Source organism: Theobroma cacao, chromosome 5, assembly GCF_000208745.1.
Source record: "Theobroma cacao cultivar B97-61/B2 chromosome 5, Criollo_cocoa_genome_V2, whole genome shotgun sequence".
Classification (NCBI taxonomy): domain Eukaryota; kingdom Viridiplantae; phylum Streptophyta; class Magnoliopsida; order Malvales; family Malvaceae; genus Theobroma; species Theobroma cacao.
In genome coordinates, this window is record NC_030854.1 from 29,595,431 (window position 1) to 29,618,817 (window position 23,387).

General features: G+C 34.9%; 5 protein-coding genes across 8 annotated transcripts; 3 read left to right on the forward strand and 2 right to left on the reverse strand.

The window, feature by feature from the left end:
• LOC18599228 (cell division cycle 20.2, cofactor of APC complex) lies at positions 1,233-3,902 on the reverse strand. 3 transcript variants are annotated; one of them, XM_007029106.2, is made up of 5 exons: positions 3,475-3,902; positions 3,102-3,380; positions 2,419-2,688; positions 1,726-2,313; positions 1,233-1,611 (listed from the first exon to the last, which is right to left on the reverse strand). In XM_007029106.2, exons 1-5 carry the CDS (start codon positions 3,532-3,534, stop codon positions 1,471-1,473), a joined length of 1,338 nt encoding a protein of 445 aa, XP_007029168.1. In that variant the 5' UTR covers positions 3,535-3,902; the 3' UTR covers positions 1,233-1,470. The 3 variants fall into 3 exon arrangements, with proteins under 3 accessions (XP_007029168.1, XP_007029169.1, XP_017976220.1); XM_007029107.2 differs by having other exon boundaries at positions 3,102-3,316; positions 3,475-3,558; XM_018120731.1 differs by having other exon boundaries at positions 3,102-3,357; positions 3,475-3,547.
• Positions 5,903-10,095, forward strand: LOC18599229 (myosin-binding protein 7). Its single transcript, XM_007029108.2, has 4 exons — positions 5,903-6,295; positions 6,598-8,195; positions 9,137-9,183; positions 9,616-10,095. The coding sequence occupies exons 2-4, from the start codon at positions 6,759-6,761 to the stop codon at positions 9,716-9,718; spliced, it is 1,587 nt and encodes a 528-aa protein (XP_007029170.2). The 5' UTR covers positions 5,903-6,295; positions 6,598-6,758; the 3' UTR covers positions 9,719-10,095.
• LOC18599230 (F-box protein At5g06550) lies at positions 12,660-16,203 on the forward strand. Its single transcript, XM_007029109.2, has 2 exons — positions 12,660-14,083; positions 15,732-16,203. The coding sequence occupies exons 1-2, from the start codon at positions 12,774-12,776 to the stop codon at positions 15,967-15,969; spliced, it is 1,548 nt and encodes a 515-aa protein (XP_007029171.2). The 5' UTR covers positions 12,660-12,773; the 3' UTR covers positions 15,970-16,203.
• On the reverse strand, positions 15,184-18,838 carry LOC18599231. 2 transcript variants are annotated; one of them, XM_018121951.1, is made up of 2 exons: positions 18,568-18,838; positions 15,184-15,484 (listed from the first exon to the last, which is right to left on the reverse strand). In XM_018121951.1, exons 1-2 carry the CDS (start codon positions 18,760-18,762, stop codon positions 15,398-15,400), a joined length of 282 nt encoding a protein of 93 aa, XP_017977440.1. In that variant the 5' UTR covers positions 18,763-18,838; the 3' UTR covers positions 15,184-15,397. The 2 variants fall into 2 exon arrangements, with proteins under 2 accessions (XP_017977440.1, XP_007029172.2); XM_007029110.2 differs by having other exon boundaries at positions 16,732-18,811.
• Positions 19,591-22,065, forward strand: LOC18599236 (pentatricopeptide repeat-containing protein At5g06540). The gene has a single exon (XM_007029116.2). It carries the CDS (start codon positions 19,698-19,700, stop codon positions 21,576-21,578), a length of 1,881 nt encoding a protein of 626 aa, XP_007029178.2. The 5' UTR covers positions 19,591-19,697; the 3' UTR covers positions 21,579-22,065.

Sequence of the window (23,387 nt, forward strand, 5' to 3'; positions counted from 1 at the left end):
ACTTTTTTCTGAAAAACGACATGGGCATATCTGACTTGTGATGTTTGCTTGTTCATTAGCTGTTTGGTGGTAGTGGTGGTAGTTGTTGTCATCATTCAATGGAAGTGCTTCTCTTGGTTAGTGGGGAGAGAAAGTAGTTGGACTTCCCCAAGTTAACGACAGTATCAGTATCACCTTTCAAAAAAAAAAAACCAAAACAACAGTATCAGTATCTTTTCACTCTGTGTGTAAGATAATAATGCAATGAACAAGATCATTTATATAGCCAAGATGGTCAATATAGGCTTATAATATGAGCCCTCATTATGACTAGAGATGAAGTGGCCACACCAACCATTTTTGCCCACTAGGCCAACAACCAGCAAATACTTTCAAAGATACCTTTTATCACATGGATGCTTTTTGTGCAATGAGCATCTTAACATCTTTTTTTGTAAAAGCTGAGCAAAAGAATCCATCAATATAAGAAATGATCATTCCTTTTTGTCTTCAAAGTAGGTCCCTTTGGGCAAACTAATTGGATAAGCATCCAAATTCCAAACAACCTGATGAGAAAATTTTATTCCAGCTGTCTTTAATTGAATGAGACTATAGATTATTTTTCAACCTTGCCATCAGAGTCATAAAAGAAAATGTACTAAATGTAGGACCTCAGACCTAGCAAAAGATTTTGCTTTTGTTAAAGCTCTTGGGATCATTTTAAAGTAGGTTCATAGATATAATGAAAAGCTTTTCTCATAGCTGATGGTTTAAAGCCCTCAATGGTGCTGTCTTCCATCAACTAAAATTCAGAAACACAATCTGAAGATTTCAAGTTCAAAGTTGATCATGTTGTAGCCTTGTGGCCAATTCCTAATCATTTTCTTCTTCTTCTTTTTAATTGCAAGTGCCACTTTTTCATCTTCACTGTAGAAGTCTTTCCTACCATTCAATTGGGGATCCTTAAACCATGTTGTTATTTTACAAATGTCTCTATGCTTGTTCTTAGTAGGTGGAGTCTTCACCTTTCAGCCACTTCCTTTCCCAATAAAAGGAATATGGGCCCTGGGTTTCTACTTTCTCAGGGGCTGAAGCTTTCATTGTACCTGAATGGCTAGTCAGTTATCAATTATCATACACAACCATCTCGTACTTAGGATAATTAAACCAAAATTCATAACAACTACATTGAAGAAGTTTGACAAGTAGAGGCATTCATCACAAGCTCATAACCTCATTCACCAGAAAAGAAGAATCACAAAGCATAAATTGGTTGATTCCATAACTACATAATAGTTACAATATATGGTTACTATGAGATTTTTACAGGGAAAAATTGCTTTCCACATCCAAATTGAAAATCACTCTCCCTAAAGACAAAATTTTCACACAGGCTAACAAATCTTATAAGCTGCTTCTTTACACAAAATATCTTTATCTATACCTTAATTAATGGAGAGGTGGAAACCTCTTCTATTATTTTTCATATGCTCAACGAATACGACATACATTAGCGAATGGCTCAGGCTTCAGTTTCACTGCAGGCTTAGCCACTTCAGGAGTCCCAAACACATTCCACAGCCGCAGAGTCTCATCCCCTGCTGCAGTTGCCACAGTGCATCCATCTGGACTCTGGAAGGAAAAAATGAAATTTGTCAGAGCACAAAAAGAAAAAACAAAACATTATGCATATAAAAGCAAAAGAATCAATATAAAACTAAAAAATTAATCAATTCAATCTTGTACCTCAGCCATGTAAAGTGCTCTTGATGTGTGGCCAAGGAGTTCTGCCATCTTTCTCATGGATGGATATTTCCATAAAATGAGCTGATTATCTGTAAAACCATGACTGCTAAGAAGTTCACGCTCATGCTTATTCCACAAAAGAGCACAGACCTGTGAACCAGTGTCAACTGAATTCAAGCAAACACCGGTATGCGTGTTCCAAAATCTAATGCATTGATCACTCCCACCACCTCCTGAGGCTAACAAATTTCCCTGAAATGGGCACCAAGCAATGGCTTTCACCGCAGCTGTGTGGTCATCAAGCCTGTGTAGCCACTGAGTTCTGGAATTTGAAGGAGCCATGAATCTGTCCCAGATAAAAAGCAGGTTGTCATTGCCTCCACTAGCCAACTGCTTGCCTGAGGAAGACCATTTCAGGCCACAAACCTCCAACTGATGTCCCATGTAGCATGCAACAGTGTGTTCTCGTACCCTCACATCATTGTTAATAACTTTAGCATCCATTCCTCCAGTTGTAAGAATGTGATTGTTCCAAGCTAATGTATTCACTCTTGTCTCATGATGATGACCACCTCTCAATGTTCTTAGCTGCACAATTAACAGAAAAGATCCCCCCCCAAAAAAAAACTCAATAAAAAGATGCTAAAAGCATCACCAACAGAAAAGAAAAACAATCAGAAAAATAAGACAAACCTGTCTCTTAACTTGACAATCCCACAGTTGAACATGAGAATTATTCAGGCCAATTGCAATGTGCCGCCCATCAGGTGCCCAGCTGACACTTGTAATAGGACCATCTTCATAGCTAACAGTGACAAGTTCTGAGGCAGAACCATTTGAAGCATCCCACAGATATACTTTGTCATTTAGGGCAATTGCAAGCACGTTGTTACATCCCCAATCAAGTAAATTCAAATAAAAATCATCCAAAATTTCAGGGGCATCAAGTGTCCTCTCAGAAGTCTGCAAAATCAAATCCCAAAACAAACTATTAGACAAAAAAATTGCACCTCTATTAGTCCGATATCTCACTCTTGCCAATCAAATCAGGTCTAAATTAAATCTTCTTCGAATGTCAAACACTAGGTACTACCCCCAATCCCATCACAAGACATTCGATTGTTTATTTTGTTCTTCATACTTTATATTTTTCAAAAAAAAAAAAAGAATTCAAATTTTCAATTTTTAACTATTGAACAAAATTATTTGCTTGCATATTTTACTTTCTATTTCCCGATACCAAAAGCAAGTAACCAATAATAAGAAGAAAAAAGAAACAAACAAACGATAGCTAAATCTATTCAAACGTTTCAAATTGCCACACGTATGCACCAAAGTTTTTCAAAAATTAGTCAAAAGGCAGAACAAAGAAGAACCTGACTAATGTGCCGCCTTTTCTTGGTAGATTTGGACTGATGAGGGGAACCCATTTCCCGGTGGATCATACCATCACCATCCGACGTGGGTGGCTTGTTCTTGAATGCCAAGATTCTGGTTCGGTTCATATTCAGGGCCTCAGCTAACCGCTTCTGATAAGCTTCTCTTGACGGAGAACCGATAATATCCGGTTTCTCTATCCCTTTTCTCCCTTCTGTCAACATGTAGTGTGCATAGTCAAAGTCCATCGCTGACCTATTTGGTATGAACCTATCAAGCTTTTCAATTAAACATATAGAATTTTAATAAAAACCCCCCCAAAAAAAAACAAAGAATCTAAAGGAATCAAAATATTTGCTTTGTGTTACTTACATCGTCTTGGGTGTTTCTTCTTTGAAGAAGTAGTTCTTGAAGTGGGGTTCTTGAATGCATTCTTGGTACAAGAATTTTATCGGACCCTAAACCCAACAACACAAAACAAAAAAAATCAAAGAATTGAAAAAATCAATGTTAGCGAAATCCGCTACCTTCCCTTCGAACTGGATTTCGGAAAGTTTCGCAATCCAATTTCGCAGAAACGTAACGAAATGAACAGAGAACAAGGATTCAAAATTCAAACTAAAACCCCAAGTAGAGAAAGAAATATAATTTTTGCAAGGGATCGAAATGATGGAGGATTTGGCAGCTTCGATTGCAAGAGTTTCCAGTGCAGACGAGAGAGAGAGAGAGAGAGAGAGAGAGAGAGATTGGAAATATCGACAAGACGATTGCTTGAAGGGAAGTGCTGAGCAAGAGTTAGCCGTTGGGAAGTGGGAACGTTTGGATTTATGTGAGATTGCTTTGGCGGTTTACAAAATTTTGTACCAAAATTACAAATAAGGACTATTTTTTTTATATAATTATTAAATAATATATATAATTAAATTGTACTCGTATATGCTAAACATTAAATATGTTTTTAATAAAAAAAATTAAATAGTTTATATGTAGGCATAATGTGAAATTTGATGGAGTAAAAAAGGATGCATTTGATTCAATATAAAATAATCATTAAAGAGAACTGATTTTTTTTTCGAATATTTGTAATTCATAAACTAGTAGGTTTTATATAAGATCAATTTTATTATTCTACTCTTAATTTTATTTTTTTATTTCATTAATATTTATAATTTTATTTTTAAAATTTTTAAAAATATAGAGCTTTTATTTATTATTTCTTTTATAGTTAAGGTTTTAAGAATTCTATTCATGACTAAAAGTAAGGATGTTGTATGAAACAATATATTTACATCCAAATTTATTCTTTTCTCACTTTTTCTTCATATAATATTTTAAAATTTTCTTAAATTATCTAAAAAACTTTATATTTATTTCTTTATTATATCCGATCAAGTTTTTATATTCATTTTTCTTCTAATTTCAACTATCGTTTCTCTTTTTCAATTTAAACAAATTTTTTTTTAAAAAAGCTTTCGATCTTATCTTGCATCTAAGAACAATTTATTTAATTCTCATTTGATGATCTTTTATTTTGTATAAAAATACAATTTTATAATTAGATCATTTGTAGCACGCTTATTACATGCATTCAATAAAATCATCAAAGTACAAAATGGCTGCCAAAAGATTTTACGAGAAGTTGAATTGTCGTACCAACATGCTTATGAGACCAACATAAAAAAATAGAAAAAGAAAATAAAATAATATATTTTCCTTTTTATTTTAAAGAAATATGCAAATAAGGAATTCATAAAGCCCAAAGTGATTTTGACCCAAAGAAACAAAAACAGAAAAGCACTTTCATTAATTAGCCTTTATTTGACAGGTCATTGCAAACTAAGCTAACCAGATTTGCACTTTCATTGAATGGAACTTGAAAGATGAAACTCACAATGACTACATAGAAGCCAAGTTCCATGTACATCTGATATTTAGCTACATAATTAATGAAGACAATTCCCCAAATAGTTTCGCATAATCTAAGACTAAGTCACCCTTTATCCTTTGTTTAACACTAAAATACATGCATGGTAATAACCCAACCAAAGTTAATCAAACTAGCTTTCACAAGGCTCAACATCACACTTCCCTAAAGTTGAGTTTGATTGGTCAATGGGACCAAATCCACTTAGATTTTTTCTTTTTTTTTTTGGTAAATATCAAAGATGAAGATATAAAAAAAATTGAATCTTAAATCGCAATCTTCTCCAAAAAGATAATAACTATTAAGTCGAAATCAAATTATTTATTTTTATATATTTTCATGTGATTAACAATTTGAGATAAATTTATATGATTGTTTTGTTCACCTAATTAGTGATAAGTCCTTCAACATATTATCTTTGTTTTTGTTTTATTGCATTGCCAATTCCCATCTTAGCATAATTAGCATTTAACCATTTTTATCTACTTTTTTCTATTTGGTTTAATTTGGTATTAATGAATAATTAAATTCAAAACTTATTTTTGTTTATATAATAAAGTATTAATCGAGTGTGCAATGATTTAGTCCACCAACATATTGACCCGTGTTGGTCAATTCATTAGCCAAATTTAGCTAAGGTACACGCAAGCTCACACTAAAGAATTAACAGCAAACGACGCGGGTTTAACTATCATGCTCCCAAAAACCGCCATTTTCCACCTTATCAGGAGCTATCAATATGGTCCGAATCCGAAACCGATTTGATCATCGACCCTTCGTTTTCGCATTTAGGCTCCAATCAACCGTCGGATTCATTGACCTTCACCCTTTTTTTTCTTTATCGAATTTTATCTTCCCAAAAAATGCTTACCTCATTTTGGCTTTCTGGTCGACACGAAAATCGAGAAAGCCTTACAAAACGAAAAAGCTGAATAAAAACAAACTCCGTCCCCAACAAACAAACACCCCCCCCGAACAAAATAAATTTAGGGTTTCCACTTTCTAATTTCCCTTTTTTTTCCATCTTGATTCTCTCTCTCTCTCTCTCTCTCAGCTTTGATTTTCCTTCCCTCCAAACACCATTGAAGCTGTTACCATTTTCCCTCTTCCCAGCTTTGCTTGGTGAGAGGGGATTGATTTTCTCTGAAAGAAGAAGAAATTAAATAAATAAAAATAAAAATATAAAGCGCTTGATTTTGCTTCTTTGGAGGTTAATTTTCCCGGGAAAATTTGTCTCCTTTTCCAGTGCTCTCTCTCTCAGCTTCCACGGTAAGTTGCATTGCTTCGTCTCTCTTCTTCTCGCTTCTCATTTCTCTCTTCTCTCCCCTCTGTTTCCGGGGAATTTTTTTTTGGAAAGATTTTGTTGAGAGAAGATTAATTGGTTGAATTTTAACTGGAAATTATCGCATAATGTATCTTTTGTTGGTTAATTTGTTTAAGATAATTATTTTTCCTGGAACATTTGTGTGAAAAGGGAACTTTAGTTACATATCTTTTCATTTATTTTCTTGTTTAATCTTGTTGTTTTATTGTTTATTTCATGAGCTTTTCTTCATCGTTCTTTTATCCAGGAGGAATTTATATAGCTGGTGGGTGGAGTCAAAAGAGAAAGGAGGGAAACTTTCATTGGAGGATCTAAGATTCAAGAGAGAGAGAGAACTCTAATTTTTTTTTCATTATTTTTTGTTAGTAAATAATTAGATTGCTTGAGTTTGAATGCATATATTGATATATGGAGTCAGAAGTATTTTCACCTCCAAGAGATTTGGTGAAATGTTGTGATTGCGGTTGTACTACATGTTCTTTGATTGGTGATCCTTCAAGTACTTGGCTTCGGTCTGTGAAACGAAAATATGATGAGTTTGAGACTGGAAATGGGTTTTATGTTCCTGGGTTGGATCTTTATTCCAATGCCAGAGTCCAAATTGAGAATGAATGCGCTGCTTTGCGGGAGACGGTTAGTAGCCAACAAGCAGCAATACATGATTTGTATGCAGAACTGGAGGAAGAGAGAAATGCCTCATCGTCAGCTGCAACTGAGGCCATGTCGATGATATTGAAGTTGCAGAGGGAGAAGGCAGAGATCCAAATGGAGGCAAGGCAATTTAAGCGTTTTGCAGAGGAGAAAATGGCACATGATCAGCAGGAAATAACGGTTTTGGAGGATCTGTTGTATAAGAGAGAGCAGGCTATTCAAGCTCTTACTTGTGAAGTGCAGGCGTACAAGCATAGGATGATGAGTTATGGACTTACAGAGGCAGAGGCTGAAGGGGAGAAGGATGTACAGATCCGGAATCTGGGTGTGGCTGAGAACTTTGGTGTCCAAGTTGATCTTCCTGCATATGATTATCCACCTCTAAAGTGCAATTTGAATGAGAATCCTGGTGATGATGTTGAAGATGTTGAGAAATATGCATTTGGTGAGACCCCTCGTGCCCGAGAGCACTTGAGGAATCTAGAACAAAGGATCTGCCAAATGGAGAGGAATCCCAGCAGCAGTCATCTAAGTCACGTGGATGGAGATTTTCCTGGAACAAAGAATGTTTTGGAGAAGGTGATAGTTGGTCATTCTCCTAGGCGACCTAGACATTCAAGGAGGGTTTCAACTGATAGTTTAAATTCAGTCCTGGCTAAAGAGATGGGTTCAGAGTTTACCAGTGATTCTCCCAGGTTTAACATTGGTTCTCCCAGGTTTAATACTAGTTCTCCCAGGTTTAATACTAGCTTCAAGAAGGTGGAGTTCGTTTCAGAAATGGAGGAGATTTCCAGCTCAAGAAGAATGGATAATGCTTCAGAAGTTGGAGATGACATGAGTGACAGAGTTTATACAATTGATTCTGTCCATAATGGGGTGCCATATAACGGAACTGCAGAACCCAAACCTGGAGTTGGAATATGTGATGATTATGCATCCACTCCAAGGGAGACATTGAATCTGCCTGATGTTAGTGATCCTGATATCAAGAAGCTCTACATGAGGCTTCAGGCCCTTGAGGTTGACAGGGAATCAATGAGACAAGCAATAATATCAATGCGAACTGACAAAGCACAGTTAGTATTATTGAAAGAAATAGCTCAACATTTGTGCAAGGATATGTCACCTGAAAGACGAGTGATTGTGAGGAAGCCATCTATTCTTGGAAGCCTTCCATTCATGTCCGTCTTCAAGGTAATCTTTGTATGCATAAAGTGCTATTTTTGTGTATGCTTTAAAATTGTCTAGTTCTGTTATTGACATTCTCATGTCTCTATATTTTGCAGTATTCATTTTCTTGTTGCTTCAATTAATGAAATTTTGCAATAGAGTTTTGACTTAAACTCTCTCTCTCTCTCTCTCTCCCCCTTGCATGTCTGTGAGTGCAATGTGTGTTAACCTTTTTTTTTTTTCGGGTAATGTTCTCTATGACCATCAAAATAGCAGAAATGTATTGGTGTAAAGGTGTTTTCAATGAATTGCATATTTAGGAGACTAACAGTTTCTTAAAGCTGTCTATATATGGAAGGCTATGTAGCAATAGCTACATATATAATTACTTTGCTTACATGAAGTACAGAAATAATGAAGGTCATCATCCCGGTTGTATCTTGTCTGTAGGTCATTATCTCCCTCATCTTTCATCCTTGGTTGCATAGAAAGCCTGCCCTTCTGTTTACTACTCTTTATCTGTATCCTGTACTCATTGACTATGTTTTTACCATTTTCTTGTTTCATTCCCTTACTTATTTTTTTCCACTGATTTTCTTGTATTATTTTAGTTCCTTATAACAAGTATCTGTTGAAGCATCAAATTTGGGTTGTGACATAGCTACTTTTGGTCCAATTTTGACATAATAGCCGTTGAATGTAGCCAGTTTTCATGAAAAAGTATTTTTTTATATACTTATTTAATACCAATTTTCTTCCACTTGGCTTGTTTAGTTTTCTTCTCTGAAACTCCTCATTTGAATGTTGCTCTTTACATTGTTGGAAGCATCATAAACAGAACATGTGTTCATGTTCCATCAACAGAGCTATTCTATGTTATCCATAATCTGAACGTTGTTGTATTTCTTTTAATGTATTGCCACAATGCCACTAAAATTTTTTGCTTTTTGATGTTTTCTTTTCAGTGGATCGTGTCCTTCATTTTCTGGAAGCGGAAAGCTCGTCGAAGCAAGTAAGTTGAAGATGTGTTTTATACATAGTTACCGTTGGGTTTGACCTATATTTTAAAACTGACATATTTTGGTTTCTCTATTTTTTTCTTAATCAATAATTTATCAAATGGTAAGCATTATTAGGTTAAAAGTAACCAACTTAATTATTGCATTTTACAGCAAAATCAAAACAAATTATTCTGGTTTTATATGCAAAGAGAAAGAAATGCAGTCTCTTAACATTTGTCATTTAAAGCAGTATCATTTTAGTAGTTAGCCCTGAAACAATGGAGATGCATTTAGATATATATTTTGTGTACTTGTGTAATTTGTTTGATTATTGCATTTTACTTTGGAAATTGACGGTGAAGTTTATCAGCATATTATATACTAGAGAAATGTTAATACCGGCGTTGATTAATTCTGTTCGTATTTCTTGTTTAATTGTATAGGTACCTATATGGATTGTCAGCAAACAATGTTGGCTTGCTAATGCTTCTAGACAAGGGTCCTCGACTGAGGCAGTGGAGATGCCTTTCAAGCACACAAGTGTGAAAAGGATTGTATCACTTCCATGTCCAGATGAAGCCTATAATTACAACTGTGAATGCTGAATGGGTTTGACGAAGCTATAAAGTGTTTACTTTGCATCCATTTTTTGTGGATTCCTTGGTGCTGAATTTGGTATATTGTGCAGTGTTCTTTTATTTCATTTTTTTGGGATTTAATACGTTTTGCTGCTTGATGAGCAAAACATGGATGCATGTGAGCATACTCGCTCATATAGTTTGTTGGATTTCAGCTTGAGGCATGTGTCTATTGGCGATCTTCTCCTGTATATGTCAGATTCTTGTATGATTCTTATTCAAGTATGCAGTGTTTATACTTGTCCATTTCAAGCAATGGTTAGTTCCAAGGCGTTATTGACGCAAGGCACATCAAGATTCTTGTTTTACTTGCTGCTTTTTCCTTTGGCTATATCAAGCATCCTGGTAATTAGTAAATATGTTTCTTCTCCTTGAAGGGAAAAAAAGGAAGGGGGAAATAGAATGTAGAAGAAATATGTTAAAGAACTTTTGGATCTGGAAACTTTTGACAAATTGCCAATGCGGGTTCTATATATTAAGCTAACTTTACAATGCTGTATGTCACCGTCTGTCTCTCATATTGGAGCTGTAATTCTTTCCTACAGTTTGTTTAGCTTCTGTAGGATGGAGGATACTGTTGGAATTGTATTCAAGTAAAGCAGAGTCTTAGATAAAACCTAACCTCTCGTCATAGCCTATTAAGTTGGCCTTGATAGTGTCTGGACCATGTCTTATTTGACAAATTCAACGCCGCTGTGGTAGACCACAAGGCTAGCAAGCAGGGTTTTTTTTTTTTTTTATTTATTTATGCTTCTAGATAAACAATTGATATCTCATATCCGCAATGGTTGGCGTAACTCTAATTATTGATCGTGCTTTAATGCTTTTTGTTGTATGGTCCCAATCCCAAAGCAAAAAACTAACTTTGATATGGTTAGTACTTGTCGTTGGTAATAACAAGCAATTGTAAGGTTGGAAATCATCACACAAATAAAGCATGGCCATTGCTTAACTGCTTGTAAAGCGCCTGTGACTCTGAGAGTTTTGTCTTTGTTACAAACTTTACAATGTGTTACGTCCGTCCTCTTTTGTTATGATTATGGGCGCTTTGGTTGCCCCCAAAAACCAGCCAGAGTAGGAATGCACGAGGAAACTGCGTTTTAAACTAGTAATATACAGATCTATACAGTTAGTACAGTTGCTTGCTGCGGATAAATACAGTTAGATTTTACTTTGGAAGTGGACATAAGATAAATGGAAATCGTTTAACCAAAGTTGCATGTTTATTGTATTGTTATTTTGCTTCATTATAAACTTTTTACAATAAATAAATGTATTGTGGGTCAAGCAGGTGGTACAAAGCAAAAGCCAGAATTGGGAATGAACAAGTTAAGTCACTCGAGTTAACTCACTCCACTTAAATTTCCGTTAGCTTAGGAAAAATCATAAATTAACCCCATTAATATATATATATATATATACCATATAAAGTGTTCTTTTTTTCAACTTTAATAATTAGTGACTAATAATATATCCCATCACATGGGTTTTGGTCTTGGAACTTTTTATTACAAGATTTAAATAAGGAAGCAAAAAATCTTGTCTCTTTTATTTTCTTCTAAATTTAACATAAAATACATATAAAAGGTCAAAGTAAGTATAATTTATTTATTTATTTTGAGAATATCATATCATGAAATCTTGTTGGATATTGTGGTCCTCCATAACCATAAATAAGAAAAGGTGCATCCAACAAGAAGATCATTGTGTGCATTTGGAAAAGGTCAAAAGAGGAGAAACTAATTTTGAATCGAGAAATTCCCTTTTTTTTTTATATTAACGATTGCTTCAATAATTAGTTAATATATATTGATATTATCGAGTATTTTATACTAAATGTTGGATGATTGTTAAATGAATAGAATGCAAATTAGAAAGAAAACTTTGTGAAATCGAATAAAAAGTAATCTGATAAATAATTGACTAATAGTGTTGTTAATGAACCAATTATAATACAACAGTTTCAAAACATTAAAACTCCTTATGTCTTTATATTGGACAATCACTTTTTTTTTTTTTTTAGAAATATTATAATGATTATATATGAAAGTTTTTATATTTTTTGTTGTATTCTAAATAATGATATTATATTAATTAATTTCTCAACTCATTTAAAAAGGAATTTTTGACTCCACTTTTGGTGAAAAAAAAAAAGTACTTACATTCCCCTTTATCAAAAAATATGAGTTCGAAATGATTCGATACAAATTAGCTCGAAATCTAATTGATCATCGATCACAAAAACAGCCCAAAATCCAAATAAAAATTGAGAATAAGAAATGGCGATGTTCAAACTTATAGTTTTATTATCATTTTCTCAAAGTGACATGCTCAACATGTTCATGTTTAATTTGTCTTCCACTTCTTGACTTACCAACCTTTTTGTACAACATGCATTATTAGGTTTATAAAAATATACACAAAATTCTTACAAAATATAATATATATATATATTAACAGCAAATAACCCTAAATTTAATTAATAAAAAAAGATTAATATACGTACTCAATGCTTTAACATGATACATATTATTAAATTCAATATCACTAATATTATAAACTCACGTAAGTTTAATTTAATACTATAATAAAAAGCGTTTATTCGAGTGGGAATATAAATTTTTATCTCAAGTTTCACTTAACTATGAAGGAGTTGATTTGAAATTAAGGAAAAATTTATACCTATTGAATTTGGTAATGTAATAAAATAGATATGATTTAAATTAAGTAAATGTAAATCCTACATGATGATGCAAATAAGTTTATGCATAAGGTTTATTAGGAAGAAAATTCATAGCCATAAGAATTTTTGGGGCCCCAATATTTTCGGACTCCAAATGGGCCTTGGTAGCTGGGCTAAGTGCAAACAACCTAAAAGCCAGACGCCGTTTCTCAAAGCAAAACCCTTGTAATACCCTTCCCTCTGCTGGCAGAAAGCAAACCCCGACCGAAAACCTTAAACAATGCTAAGCTGTAGCAGAAGTTTACTGTCACAAACCATAAAAAGAAAAAGAAAAACCAAAACCAAAATCAAACTAAAATCCAACAAAAATGTTTCTAGAAAACAAAAATTCATTGCCAAAAACCAGCAACTTGAAAGTAATGAAGAAGAAGAAGAAGAAGAAGAAGAAGGATTCGACCTTAAATCCTCAGCTCCATCACATTCTCATGGGGTTCAGCCATTGGGAAACCTTTACTTCAACCCCGGCTCTACTAACTCGAGAAACACTGGCTTGGGTAATCTCCAAATCCTGTCTGATGAGCTTGTTCTTGAAATTTTAGGCCTTTTGGAAGGGACCCAGTTGGGAGTTTTAGCTACTGTTAGCAAATCTTTTTATGTTTTCACTAACCATGAACCCCTTTGGAGGAATCTTGTATTGGATAATCTAAAAGGAGGGTTCTTGTGTAACGGGTCATGGAAATTTACTTACATTTCTATTTTTCATCCTTCATTTGATGTTTCGAAAAGTACTTGTTTTTCGGGTTTGAGAGTAAGGAATTTTTATTCTGATTATTTGTTTCAGAGTTGGTTATGTGCTAATCTTGAAATGAAACCCGAATGGCTTGAAAGAGATAATATAATTCGAAGAAGAGGGATTAGTGTGGAGGATTTTGTGACGAATTTTGAAGAACCGAATAAGCCGGTTTTGTTGGAAGGGTGTATGGAAAATTGGGATGCTTTGAAGAAATGGGATAGAGATTATTTGGTTAATTTATGTGGTGATGTTCAGTTGTCAGTTGGCCCAGTGAAGATGAGGCTAGAGGATTACTATAGGTATTCGGATCAGGTAAAAGAAGAGAGGCCGTTGTACTTATTTGATCCAAAATTTGTGGAAAAAATTCCGACTTTAGGTTTGGAGTATGAAGTTCCAGTGTACTTCAGAGAGGATTTGTTTAGTGTTTTGGGCAACGAGAGGCCAGACTATAGGTGGATTATAATTGGACCAGCTGGGTCTGGTTCATCTTTCCATATTGATCCTAATTCGACATCTGCTTGGAATGCAGTGATCAGAGGATCTAAGAAATGGGTTTTATTCCCACCTGATGTGGTTCCTCCAGGGGTGCACCCAAGCCCAGATGGTGCGGAGGTGGCATGTCCTGTTTCAATAATTGAGTGGTTCATGAACTTTTATGGCGCAACAAAGAATTGGAAAAAGAGACCTATTGAGTGCATCTGTAAGGCTGGAGAAGTGATCTTTGTGCCTAATGGATGGTGGCATCTAGTGATTAACCTAGAAGAATCCATTGCCATTACACAAAACTATGTTAGCAGGTATGTTTTTTTTTTCCTTCCCTTTCTTTTTATTTATTAGTTTTCTTCATGGTTTAGAATACTCACTTACTGCAGTCTCTGAGTTTAATTTTGACATTAGTAGCAAAATTACATCTTTTTTGACCTTTTCAATCTCATTTGACATGGGCTAGGATTAAATGCCCGAACTGAAGAAATAAATGTAGGATACGGGGAAAATTCTATGACATAATTTTTGGCCATTCCCTCAACGGCTGAATAGCATGTGGAATTGGTTATAAATTGAGCTCAATTTTAAGCTTCGCTTTGGGATACTGTTGTAGTTATTGTGATATTCTGAGTGATAAAACAAAGAAAGGTAGCTTTGCCTGGTATGGATAAACACAGTAGAGCAGAGGTTGAGTTATTGTTGAAGAAATTAAGGTTGTTCTAGCTTATTATTCCTATTTAAAGTTTGTATAGATAAGTTTTTCTAATTTGAATCTCGTTGTCGCAGAATTATAAACAAAATATTTCTTTGAGTACTCCTCCTCTGAGCTTACCTGTACAAGCCTTAAATCAATTGTAATCAAATATGAACGAGATATGAGAGTGTTTAAAAATAATTTCTCTGAAACCTAAAAAATAAAGTAATTATGAGTACTGCAAGGGCCTCAGCATGAAGTTGTTGCTGTCAGTACCATGCCAACATACCATCTTCTTCTTATATCATGCTTTGCCAGAAGTGTTACTGACTTGTCATTGCTATGTATTTTGTGAAATGGATGCCTTTGGCTAAATTGTATTTAAGCATCACAGAAGTTGATATCTCTGTAAATCTCAATGTGATAATAGTCTCATTGTCATTCAGCATCCTTAGCTCATCTTTATCAAGGATAGAGTCTTTTAAGCCTTCGATTTTTGCAACCTTGGCCTCCTACGTGATTATGAACTTCCCCTACACTCCCAATGTGAACTGTAGATGGTGTATGGTGGAGCACTAGTAATTTTGTTTAAAGAAAGAAAAAGATGGTCTCATGGTTAATCATCTATGCTTTGGGATACTTACTTTTCTTCCTCCTTTTTTTGAATGATCTGTAACTGATGGATTCAAATTCCATAAATAATTGCAATATTAGATAGAAATAAAAAACTCGGTAATTAAGAAATTAGTTATGTGGTCTAGTGATCTGTGTGAGTTCTTGATACATAACAAACTCAGTGGTTCAACAACATCAGAATTCATAGACCCAATATTATTGGTTCTGGGATACACAATCTCCGTCTTATTAAAAACTTAAAGAAATAAAGTCCAGGGCAAAATATTATACATAACAGAATCAGCCCCCATATTGGTTACATTCTTAGGAAGGATGTTTGCTCAGGTATTCCTCGTGATAGACGTGCCTCACCACTAGTACCTGCAGCTGGTTCATGAGGCATCTGCAATCATCCAATAAAACTCCAAGTGAGCGGTTGAGAGTAATGGTAGAATTCAAAAGATGGATAACAATCTGTGCATCCATTTCAAGGAGGATACCAAGAAAGCCTAAGTTGGGCAGCTGTCCTTAGACCATCTTTAGTGCCCCAAGAAACCACACATATGCTTGTAGTTGTGCCCAATCTACTTGAGCATCCAGCAATGAAAAATCACAAATATTTGTTCTTATTTTTTTTTTTGCTATTGCAGGAGAAATTTGTTGAATGTTCTAGATTTTCTTAAGAAGCCAAATGCTAGTGAGCTTGTTTCTGGGACAAGGGACAGAATAAATTTGTATGAGAAGTTTAAGAATGCTATGGAGGCTTCTTTCCCTGGAACAATTGATGAACTGTCACAGAAAGCAGAGGAGAAAAAGGCCCAGCAGAAATTGTCTTTCTGGGATTCGGTGACTGATTCCAAGGTGGGTGCTTTCAAGTTTTCTTTCTAAAGCAAACACCCGTGAAGGCCACCAGAGAATGACAAGACCAACAAGCAACAACTAGTCTAGCAATTTAGCATTGTTATTATTCTTATACGGATGAAACTAGTCACTATCCTTCCTTCAGGTTTCCTGTAAAGTATGAATTTTTTTAAAACAATTTTGACATTAATTAATTTTAGAAGGTTGTACTTCAATTATTTTTTATAACACTAATGTCATAGCTCTCTACAATTCTTTCTACTTTATGTGGTCTGTCATAGTCAATGGATTATCAATGCTGCATTCTTTGTAAATAACATCCACAGCCGCATTACTTGGAGACTGCATTTGATTGTTCAAGGCAAGCTGCTATACTGTTATGGTGGAAAGGCCCCCAGCATTGAGCAATGAACCTATGAACTTCATTGATTTGACCAAAACTCGGCTAAGCATTGGGTTGTTTAAAATACAGAAGCTCAATACAAATCCCGTTGTCTTTATCATATTAATGAGACATGGCAAATCCCCTTAACGATTACTATTCCTAACAAGCCCAGAGCTCTTTTCTCAACGGCTTAAACTATATACTATCAACAAGAATATTATACCAATCCAGAGCAGCTTTGAGAGGACATATACCAATTAAGGACTACCAATCATGGCTGTAAGTTGTATTTGATCTTCAAATAAATTAAATTGCTTCTAAAAACAACATTCAAGAGCAGATATTGATACAAACAAAAAAGGGGAATTGCAATTGACACATTTGGTATTTGTAGAAATACTGACCTGTGAGCTCTTCGATCAAACGCCATTCAAATTTGGTAAATCCCATTGGCATTTCCAATGGAAGATTAAGTTGCATTCAGTACATTGAAGGGCTTGTTCATTGCAAAGCTTCTTGCAGACATTACATGGAGGGCAATTCCAAATATTCTTGACAAAAGTGAGCGGGTGAGGGTGACGATAAATTTTCAATGTTCTGCCAAGCTTGATAAATGGGAGATCTCCAAGAATACATTCCGGATGAGCAGCGTTATCACAATCAGCACAATAGTAAAACCATTTGTTTGAATCTCTTTCTTCCTCACAAATATCACAATAAAATTGATATGGATCTGAACCCTCATCATAAGTTAGAGTGAGAGGGTGGTTGTCGTACTTGTACCAAGCTATTTGCGGTAGTGTGAGACACCTAAATTCTAAGATGAACTCACAACCCTGCGTACATTTGTATGCTAATGGACTTATGTTGTTACAGCCACTGCAATTCCCACGACAGTTATGATCGAGAAAAAGTAGATGTTTATGACTTGGATGCCTGAAAGTGTCTAACAATAAACTACATTGAATATCAATTTCAAAGTAACAATCTCTTTTGTTGCACTCGTAATTAAATCCATAGTGAAAACGACCACAAGCACAGCAACGTACAAATTCATCATTCTTCGTGAGGGCAAGCAAGTGCTTGTGACTTGGGTGTCGCTTCTCTCTAGGCAACTCAGCACAATTTCTATGAAGAAAAAATCTGCACTGTTCACAACCATAGAATGCAGTTGAGATAGGCCTCATACACCCATCACAATTGATATCATCTTTAACCTCACCACTAAAAGTGCGAGTTAAATTGTGATCGTGGAAAGCATGTTTGATCTCTGTTGCTATTTCATCTCCCTTTAGACACTTTGTTTGAATAACATCAGTGATCCAGTTTATAGATTCTCCCTCAGACCTCTCGTCTTCATTAAATTTTGGATCCCAAATACTTCTATCAGTTGCACAATTCACATGTGCAATATAATTGCATTCAGAATCAGGACAATAATAACTTCCATACCCTGTATTCACTTTTTTATGACAAATTTTGCACTCCCACTTTTCAAATTGATTTTCTGGAAGAGAATAGGAATGAGAAAGTCGGTGATGATGTCGCATTATTGTGATGACGCGTGGCAATGAAATGCAACTCTTGTGAACAATAAAGTTGCATGTAGTGCACAAATAGGGAATGCGATCGCCATCAGTGCCACAAAAGTCACAAATGAATGACATTGGTCTTGATAGAAGAGTCCATGGGTGTTCATGATTGACAGTTGTAATTTCAGGTAGTGGTGATACATCTTCAAGCATAAGGCCGAACTCGCAAACGTTGCAATAGTAAACAAATCCCTTCCATTTTATTTTGCACAGGTAGCAAGAACAACTGTCCAAATGAATAAGTGGATTTTGCAAGAGAGTCAGCAGATGTCTACGATCGTGAAAGTTATTAATCTCAAGGGGTAGTTCCGCACATTCTTTATGAAGGTACCCCTCCCTGTTCTTGCAATCCAAACATTTGTAAAATGGGCTTGATGATATTTCTTTCATACATCCCAAGCAATCACATCTAATAATCCTGTTATGCTTTTCAATTAAGATCAATGGATGCTCGTGGAAAGGGTATTCTACTTTATCAAAGTTTCCAGCAATGGAGGCACAATTAATGTCCAGATCGAACTTACAAGAAGCACAATGATAAACCAATCCCGAAAAACTCCCCCAACAAAAATCGCATAAGTACGAACTAGAATAAGGTGATTTTGGTAGAAGAATAAGAGGGTGTGGAGGGTGGAAGGGATGGCTTACCTCCGGGGATAACTCTAACTCGGCACATGTCTTGTGAAGAAAAAACTTGCAACCGCTGCAGCAGTAGCATGGACCTTCTACTCGTTCCTCACACGCAAAGCAACAAGCTCCTTCTTCTTCTTCTTCTTCACTTGCACGACTCCACTCTTGGATGAACACCAGCTGATGGTCATGGCTAAAATGTTTAAGATCCATCTCTCTTTTCAAAATGGACCTAACAATCTTCTGGGAAAAGAGTAAAGTTTTTTTAAAGAAAAAATAGTACTGCTGCAATTGTCCACTGTGTGGACCCTCTGCTACTGTCCCAGTGGCTACTAAGTGTTTGAGGATATTTTTCATTAACGACAAATTTTGCTGACTTTTTGACCAAGTTTTGAAGATAGATACAAAGGATCCAGCTACTTCAGATAAAAAAAATGGACTTTGTGAGTTGGAAAGATCTAACCTTCATGCTTACTAGAAAGAACAAACAAAAAACCAAAACAAGACAAAAACAAACAAACAAAGGAAACAAAAGAAAACCAAACAAAACAAACAAACACTGGGTTAGTAAGATCCAATAATTTGGTAACCTTCTTGTTCTTTTCGCTGTTAGCAAGTACTGATACTATTTTTCTAATTACCATTTTTTTTTGCATGTGAATATATTGATTAGGATCTATAGCATGTAGAATTCATGTATTTTGATTAGACGCTCGTTTTAGTCTTTAAATTAACTTATTAACTCAAAAAAAGCCTTATGTTCATGGTTGATCACATTATTTATGTTTGAACATTAAGATAGTATAAGATATGGCTTGGATTAAATCATAGAGAACATTATTGTAATGTAATCTTAAGTACTCTTTCTTTGTTTGATTTCTTTACTTTATATTTTCAAGTTAATCGTAGCAGAACTCCATTCAGCATTGGGCTAAAAAATACAGAAACACTAGTTATCCCATCAGTTAATCGTAAGCATGTCATAAGTCTGCAAGCCGAGGTAGATCCTGAAAATGGCTTTAGAAAACGAGGGGGCAAAGATAGAGAGAGTAAAAACAGCTCTGTTCCGCAATCTTCTTTTAAATATTATCATGCAGCACAAACCAACCTTATTCTTTGGTTGTGTCTGATCACCTTGGTTTTGGACAATGAATATTAGCAGCAATAGCAGTAGCAGCAGCAAGGTGTTAAACACATTAAGGCTAAAGAACCCAAAACTTCTGTTACTAGAATCCTGCAAGAACTTGTCTCAGCTGAAAATCATCCATGGTCATATGATAAGAACCCATATCATTTTTGACATCTTCGCTGCCAGTCGTCTTATTTCCCTATGCACTGACCCTTCATTTGGAACAGCCTTATTAGATTACGCTTTCAAGGTCTTTTCCCAAATTGAAACCCCCAATCTGTTCATCTACAACGCCTTGATTAAAGGGTTTTCAGCTTGTCAAAACCCACATCAGTCTTTCCATTTTTACACCCAATTATTACGTGCAAACATTCTTCCTGATAATCTCAGCTTCCCATTTTTAGTCAGGGCATGTGCTCAGTTAGAGTCTCTTGATATGGGAATTCAAGCCCACGGACAAATAATAAAGCATGGCTTCCAAAGCAATGTTTATGTACAGAATTCTTTAGTTCACATGTATTCTACATGTGGGGATATAAAGTCAGCAAATGCAATTTTTCAACGAATGACTTGTTTAAATGTGGTTTCTTGGACTTCAATGATAGCTGGATTTAATAAAGTTGGGGATGTCGCGATGGCGCGTAAGTTGTTTGATACAATGCCGGAGAAGAACTTGGTTACTTGGAGTATAATGATTAGTGGATATGCCAAGAACAGTTATTTTGAGAAGGCTGTTGAATTGTTTCAGGTTCTTCAGGAAGAAGGGGTTAAAGCTAATGAGACGGTTATGGTTAGTGTGATTTCTTCTTGTGCTCATTTAGGTGCTATTGAATTAGGTGAAAAAGCTCATGAGTACATTTTTAGGAACAATTTGAGTTTGAATGTGATTCTTGGGACAGCTTTAGTAGATATGTATGCAAGATGTGGGAGTATTGAAAAAGCTATTGGGGTTTTCGAGGAACTACCAGAAAGAGATGTTCTTAGCTGGACAACTCTTATTGCTGGATTGGCAATGCATGGTTATGCAGAGAGGGCACTCTGGGTCTTTTCAGAGATGGTTAAGTCAGGGTTAAGGCCAAGAGACATTTCGTTTACAGCTGTGTTATCTGCTTGTAGTCATGGGGGATTGGTAGGAAAAGGTCTAGAGTTGTTCGAGAGCATGAAAAGAGATTTTGGTATTGAGCCTAGGTTGGAACATTATGGTTGTGTGGTTGATTTGCTAGGTCGAGCAGGGAAGTTAGCAGAAGCTGAGAAGTTTGTGCTTGAAATGCCTGTAAAGCCTAATGCTCCCATTTGGGGGGCACTTCTTGGAGCTTGCCGTATTCATAGAAATGCTGAAATTGCTGAAAGAGTGGGAAAGATCCTGATCCCTCTGCTGCCAGAACATAGTGGCTATTATGTGCTGCTCTCAAACATTTATGCACGCACAAACAGGTGGGAAAATGTTGAAAGTATGAGACAGATGATGAAGGAAAAAGGAGTCAAAAAACCACCCGGTTACAGTTTGATCGAGGTAGACGGGAAAGTCCATAACTTTACAATGGGAGACAAATCGCACCCTGAAATAGACATGATAGAAAGAACATGGGAAGAGATTCTTAAGAAGATAAGACTGGCAGGTTATAGTGGGAATACATCCGATGCATTGTTTGACATTGATGAGGAAGAAAAAGAAAGTGCTCTTCACAGACACAGTGAAAAGCTCGCTATTGCTTTTGGGATTATGAGAACAAAGGCTCCGATGCCAATCCGAATAGTGAAGAACTTGCGGGTATGTGAGGATTGTCACACAGCTACCAAGCTGATTTCCAAGGTTTTTGAGCGTGAGTTGATTGTGAGAGACAGGAACCGGTTCCATTATTTTAGACACGGTACTTGTTCTTGTATGGATTACTGGTGAAAACACACACTATCTTGTGATATGAACTATCTTCCTACTCCCCCTTGAATTTTTTTGTATCTTGCTCTTTTCGACAAAACGAACCCATTCTTTTTAGGAATTTACCAATCAAAGTTTCGAGAAATTTATCATTTATTTTAATGCTGCATTCGCATCCAGTACTTGCTCCAATAGTCTTTCCTTAGCCGGGCCTTGGTTAGCCAGTCTCCCATCGGTCATTGATAGGAACAAGATTCACTCCAAGTCTGTGGTACAACGTCCGGAATATACCGTAAATAACGTATAGCCTGGTAAGATAGGACAAAATGAATAGAGAAGGTGAAGCAGATGCCATAGCAACATACTAGCAGGTCCTACCGGTCAGACTTGACTCGGAATTCAAGGCATTCCAGGCACGTTTCTTTTTCTTCCATTTACTCATTTTCAACTAGTTGCTACCGGAATGATTTGTTTCAATCAATTGAAGCTTTGTCTACTGAGTTACTAATTATGAGTTCCCATTAATAATTGCTTGCAGATTACTGACCCTAATTACTTTGCTTTTTATCCTTCATTTTTAACTTATTTCACCACACCAAATAAATTTGCCACGTGGCAGCTTAAAATCCATGTCATAATTTTTTATTGTTAAAATGCCCATCTAAATTCCACTTAAGCACTAGTCAATGTCTAAATGCCCCCTCAACATGGTTAATGTCATATTAATAAATGAAAAACTCGGACGCTAATGTGTTTATTTTTTCATATCAGAAAAAGATTGAATCTAGAATTTGATCAAAAATTATTCATATGTCAATTATATCATGTGAACATAATATTATTGTGATAAGTTAAGTTGGTACATGAACAGATAAAATTAACCATGTCTCAATTATATCATATGAACAGAATATTATCTTGATAAATTAATATGGCACATAAATAAGTAAAATTCAAAAAATTTTACAAAATTCTTGCAAAAAAACAATATCTAAAAGTGAAATTCATCTTCATAACCTTGAACAAATTGTAGTTTCTTAAGTCAAATTAAAAATAATATTACTAAGTTTGTTTTAATAGCATTAAAAACTAATATTTACATGTGATAAATAACTTTTGCTTAAAATTTTATTGAATATTTGAAATACCATTCACTTATGTCATTTTTGGTTATACTGTTTTATGAAACGTTTATCACTTCAAAATCGTCAAGCTATGAAGTCGGATAATTAATAATAATTCTTAATTATAATGATTGTTGTAGTTAAAAATTTATTTAATATTTAAATATATTGAATATAAATTTTATGAAAAATTAATTATATGCACAATAATTACATGGACTAGGATTATAAATTAGTCTAATTTTTCATTTTAAGAAAAAAACCGATGATAAAAGTTAGCAAATACAATTAATAGGACTAACTACGGTTATGTGAAAGTAACTCTTAAGAAATACAGATTTGAATCCTTAGTTTTGTTAATGTTAATCTACTAATTTATATCTTCAAAGTTTTTAAATGAATAATAATGTTTTTTTTATGGCATGGTTTCCAAAACGAATATAAATTAAAACAATCATGCAAATAGTCATGAGAATAATATATAGGAGGTAGTGAACATTTATAATATATATATATATATAGAGAGAGAGATAGATAGATAAAGAGATATGACAACCGGGGTGTTGTGAATATTATACTCCTATGTCAAGATATAATATTTTTAATGCATAATGCTCAAAAAAGTTTATGACGTATATAGGAAATTTTAAATTAATTTTTTATTATATTAAAATAATATTTTTATATTTTTATTTTAAATTAAATA

What these genes read in the sequence shown, in the direction of transcription:
- LOC18599228 (XM_007029106.2), bottom strand. Translation starts at nt 3,534, where the DNA reads ATGCATTCAAGAACCCCACTTCAAGAACTACTTCTTCAAAGAAGAAAC. An exon ending in GAAGAAACACCCAAGACGAT is followed by an intron (nt 3,381 to 3,474) that starts GTAAGTAACACA and finishes TTAATTGAAAAG; the next exon opens with CTTGATAGGTTCATACCAAA. An exon ending in ATTGTCAAGTTAAGAGACAG is followed by an intron (nt 2,314 to 2,418) that starts GTTTGTCTTATT and finishes TTAATTGTGCAG; the next exon opens with CTAAGAACATTGAGAGGTGG.
- LOC18599229 (XM_007029108.2), top strand. Translation starts at nt 6,759, where the DNA reads ATGGAGTCAGAAGTATTTTCACCTCCAAGAGATTTGGTGAAATGTTGT. An exon ending in CATTCATGTCCGTCTTCAAG is followed by an intron (nt 8,196 to 9,136) that starts GTAATCTTTGTA and finishes TTTTCTTTTCAG; the next exon opens with TGGATCGTGTCCTTCATTTT. An exon ending in CGGAAAGCTCGTCGAAGCAA is followed by an intron (nt 9,184 to 9,615) that starts GTAAGTTGAAGA and finishes TTAATTGTATAG; the next exon opens with GTACCTATATGGATTGTCAG.
- LOC18599230 (XM_007029109.2), top strand. Translation starts at nt 12,774, where the DNA reads ATGCTAAGCTGTAGCAGAAGTTTACTGTCACAAACCATAAAAAGAAAA. An exon ending in ACACAAAACTATGTTAGCAG is followed by an intron (nt 14,084 to 15,731) that starts GTATGTTTTTTT and finishes TTGCTATTGCAG; the next exon opens with GAGAAATTTGTTGAATGTTC.
- LOC18599231 (XM_007029110.2), bottom strand. Translation starts at nt 18,762, where the DNA reads ATGGATCTTAAACATTTTAGCCATGACCATCAGCTGGTGTTCATCCAA.
- LOC18599236 (XM_007029116.2), top strand. Translation starts at nt 19,698, where the DNA reads ATGAATATTAGCAGCAATAGCAGTAGCAGCAGCAAGGTGTTAAACACA.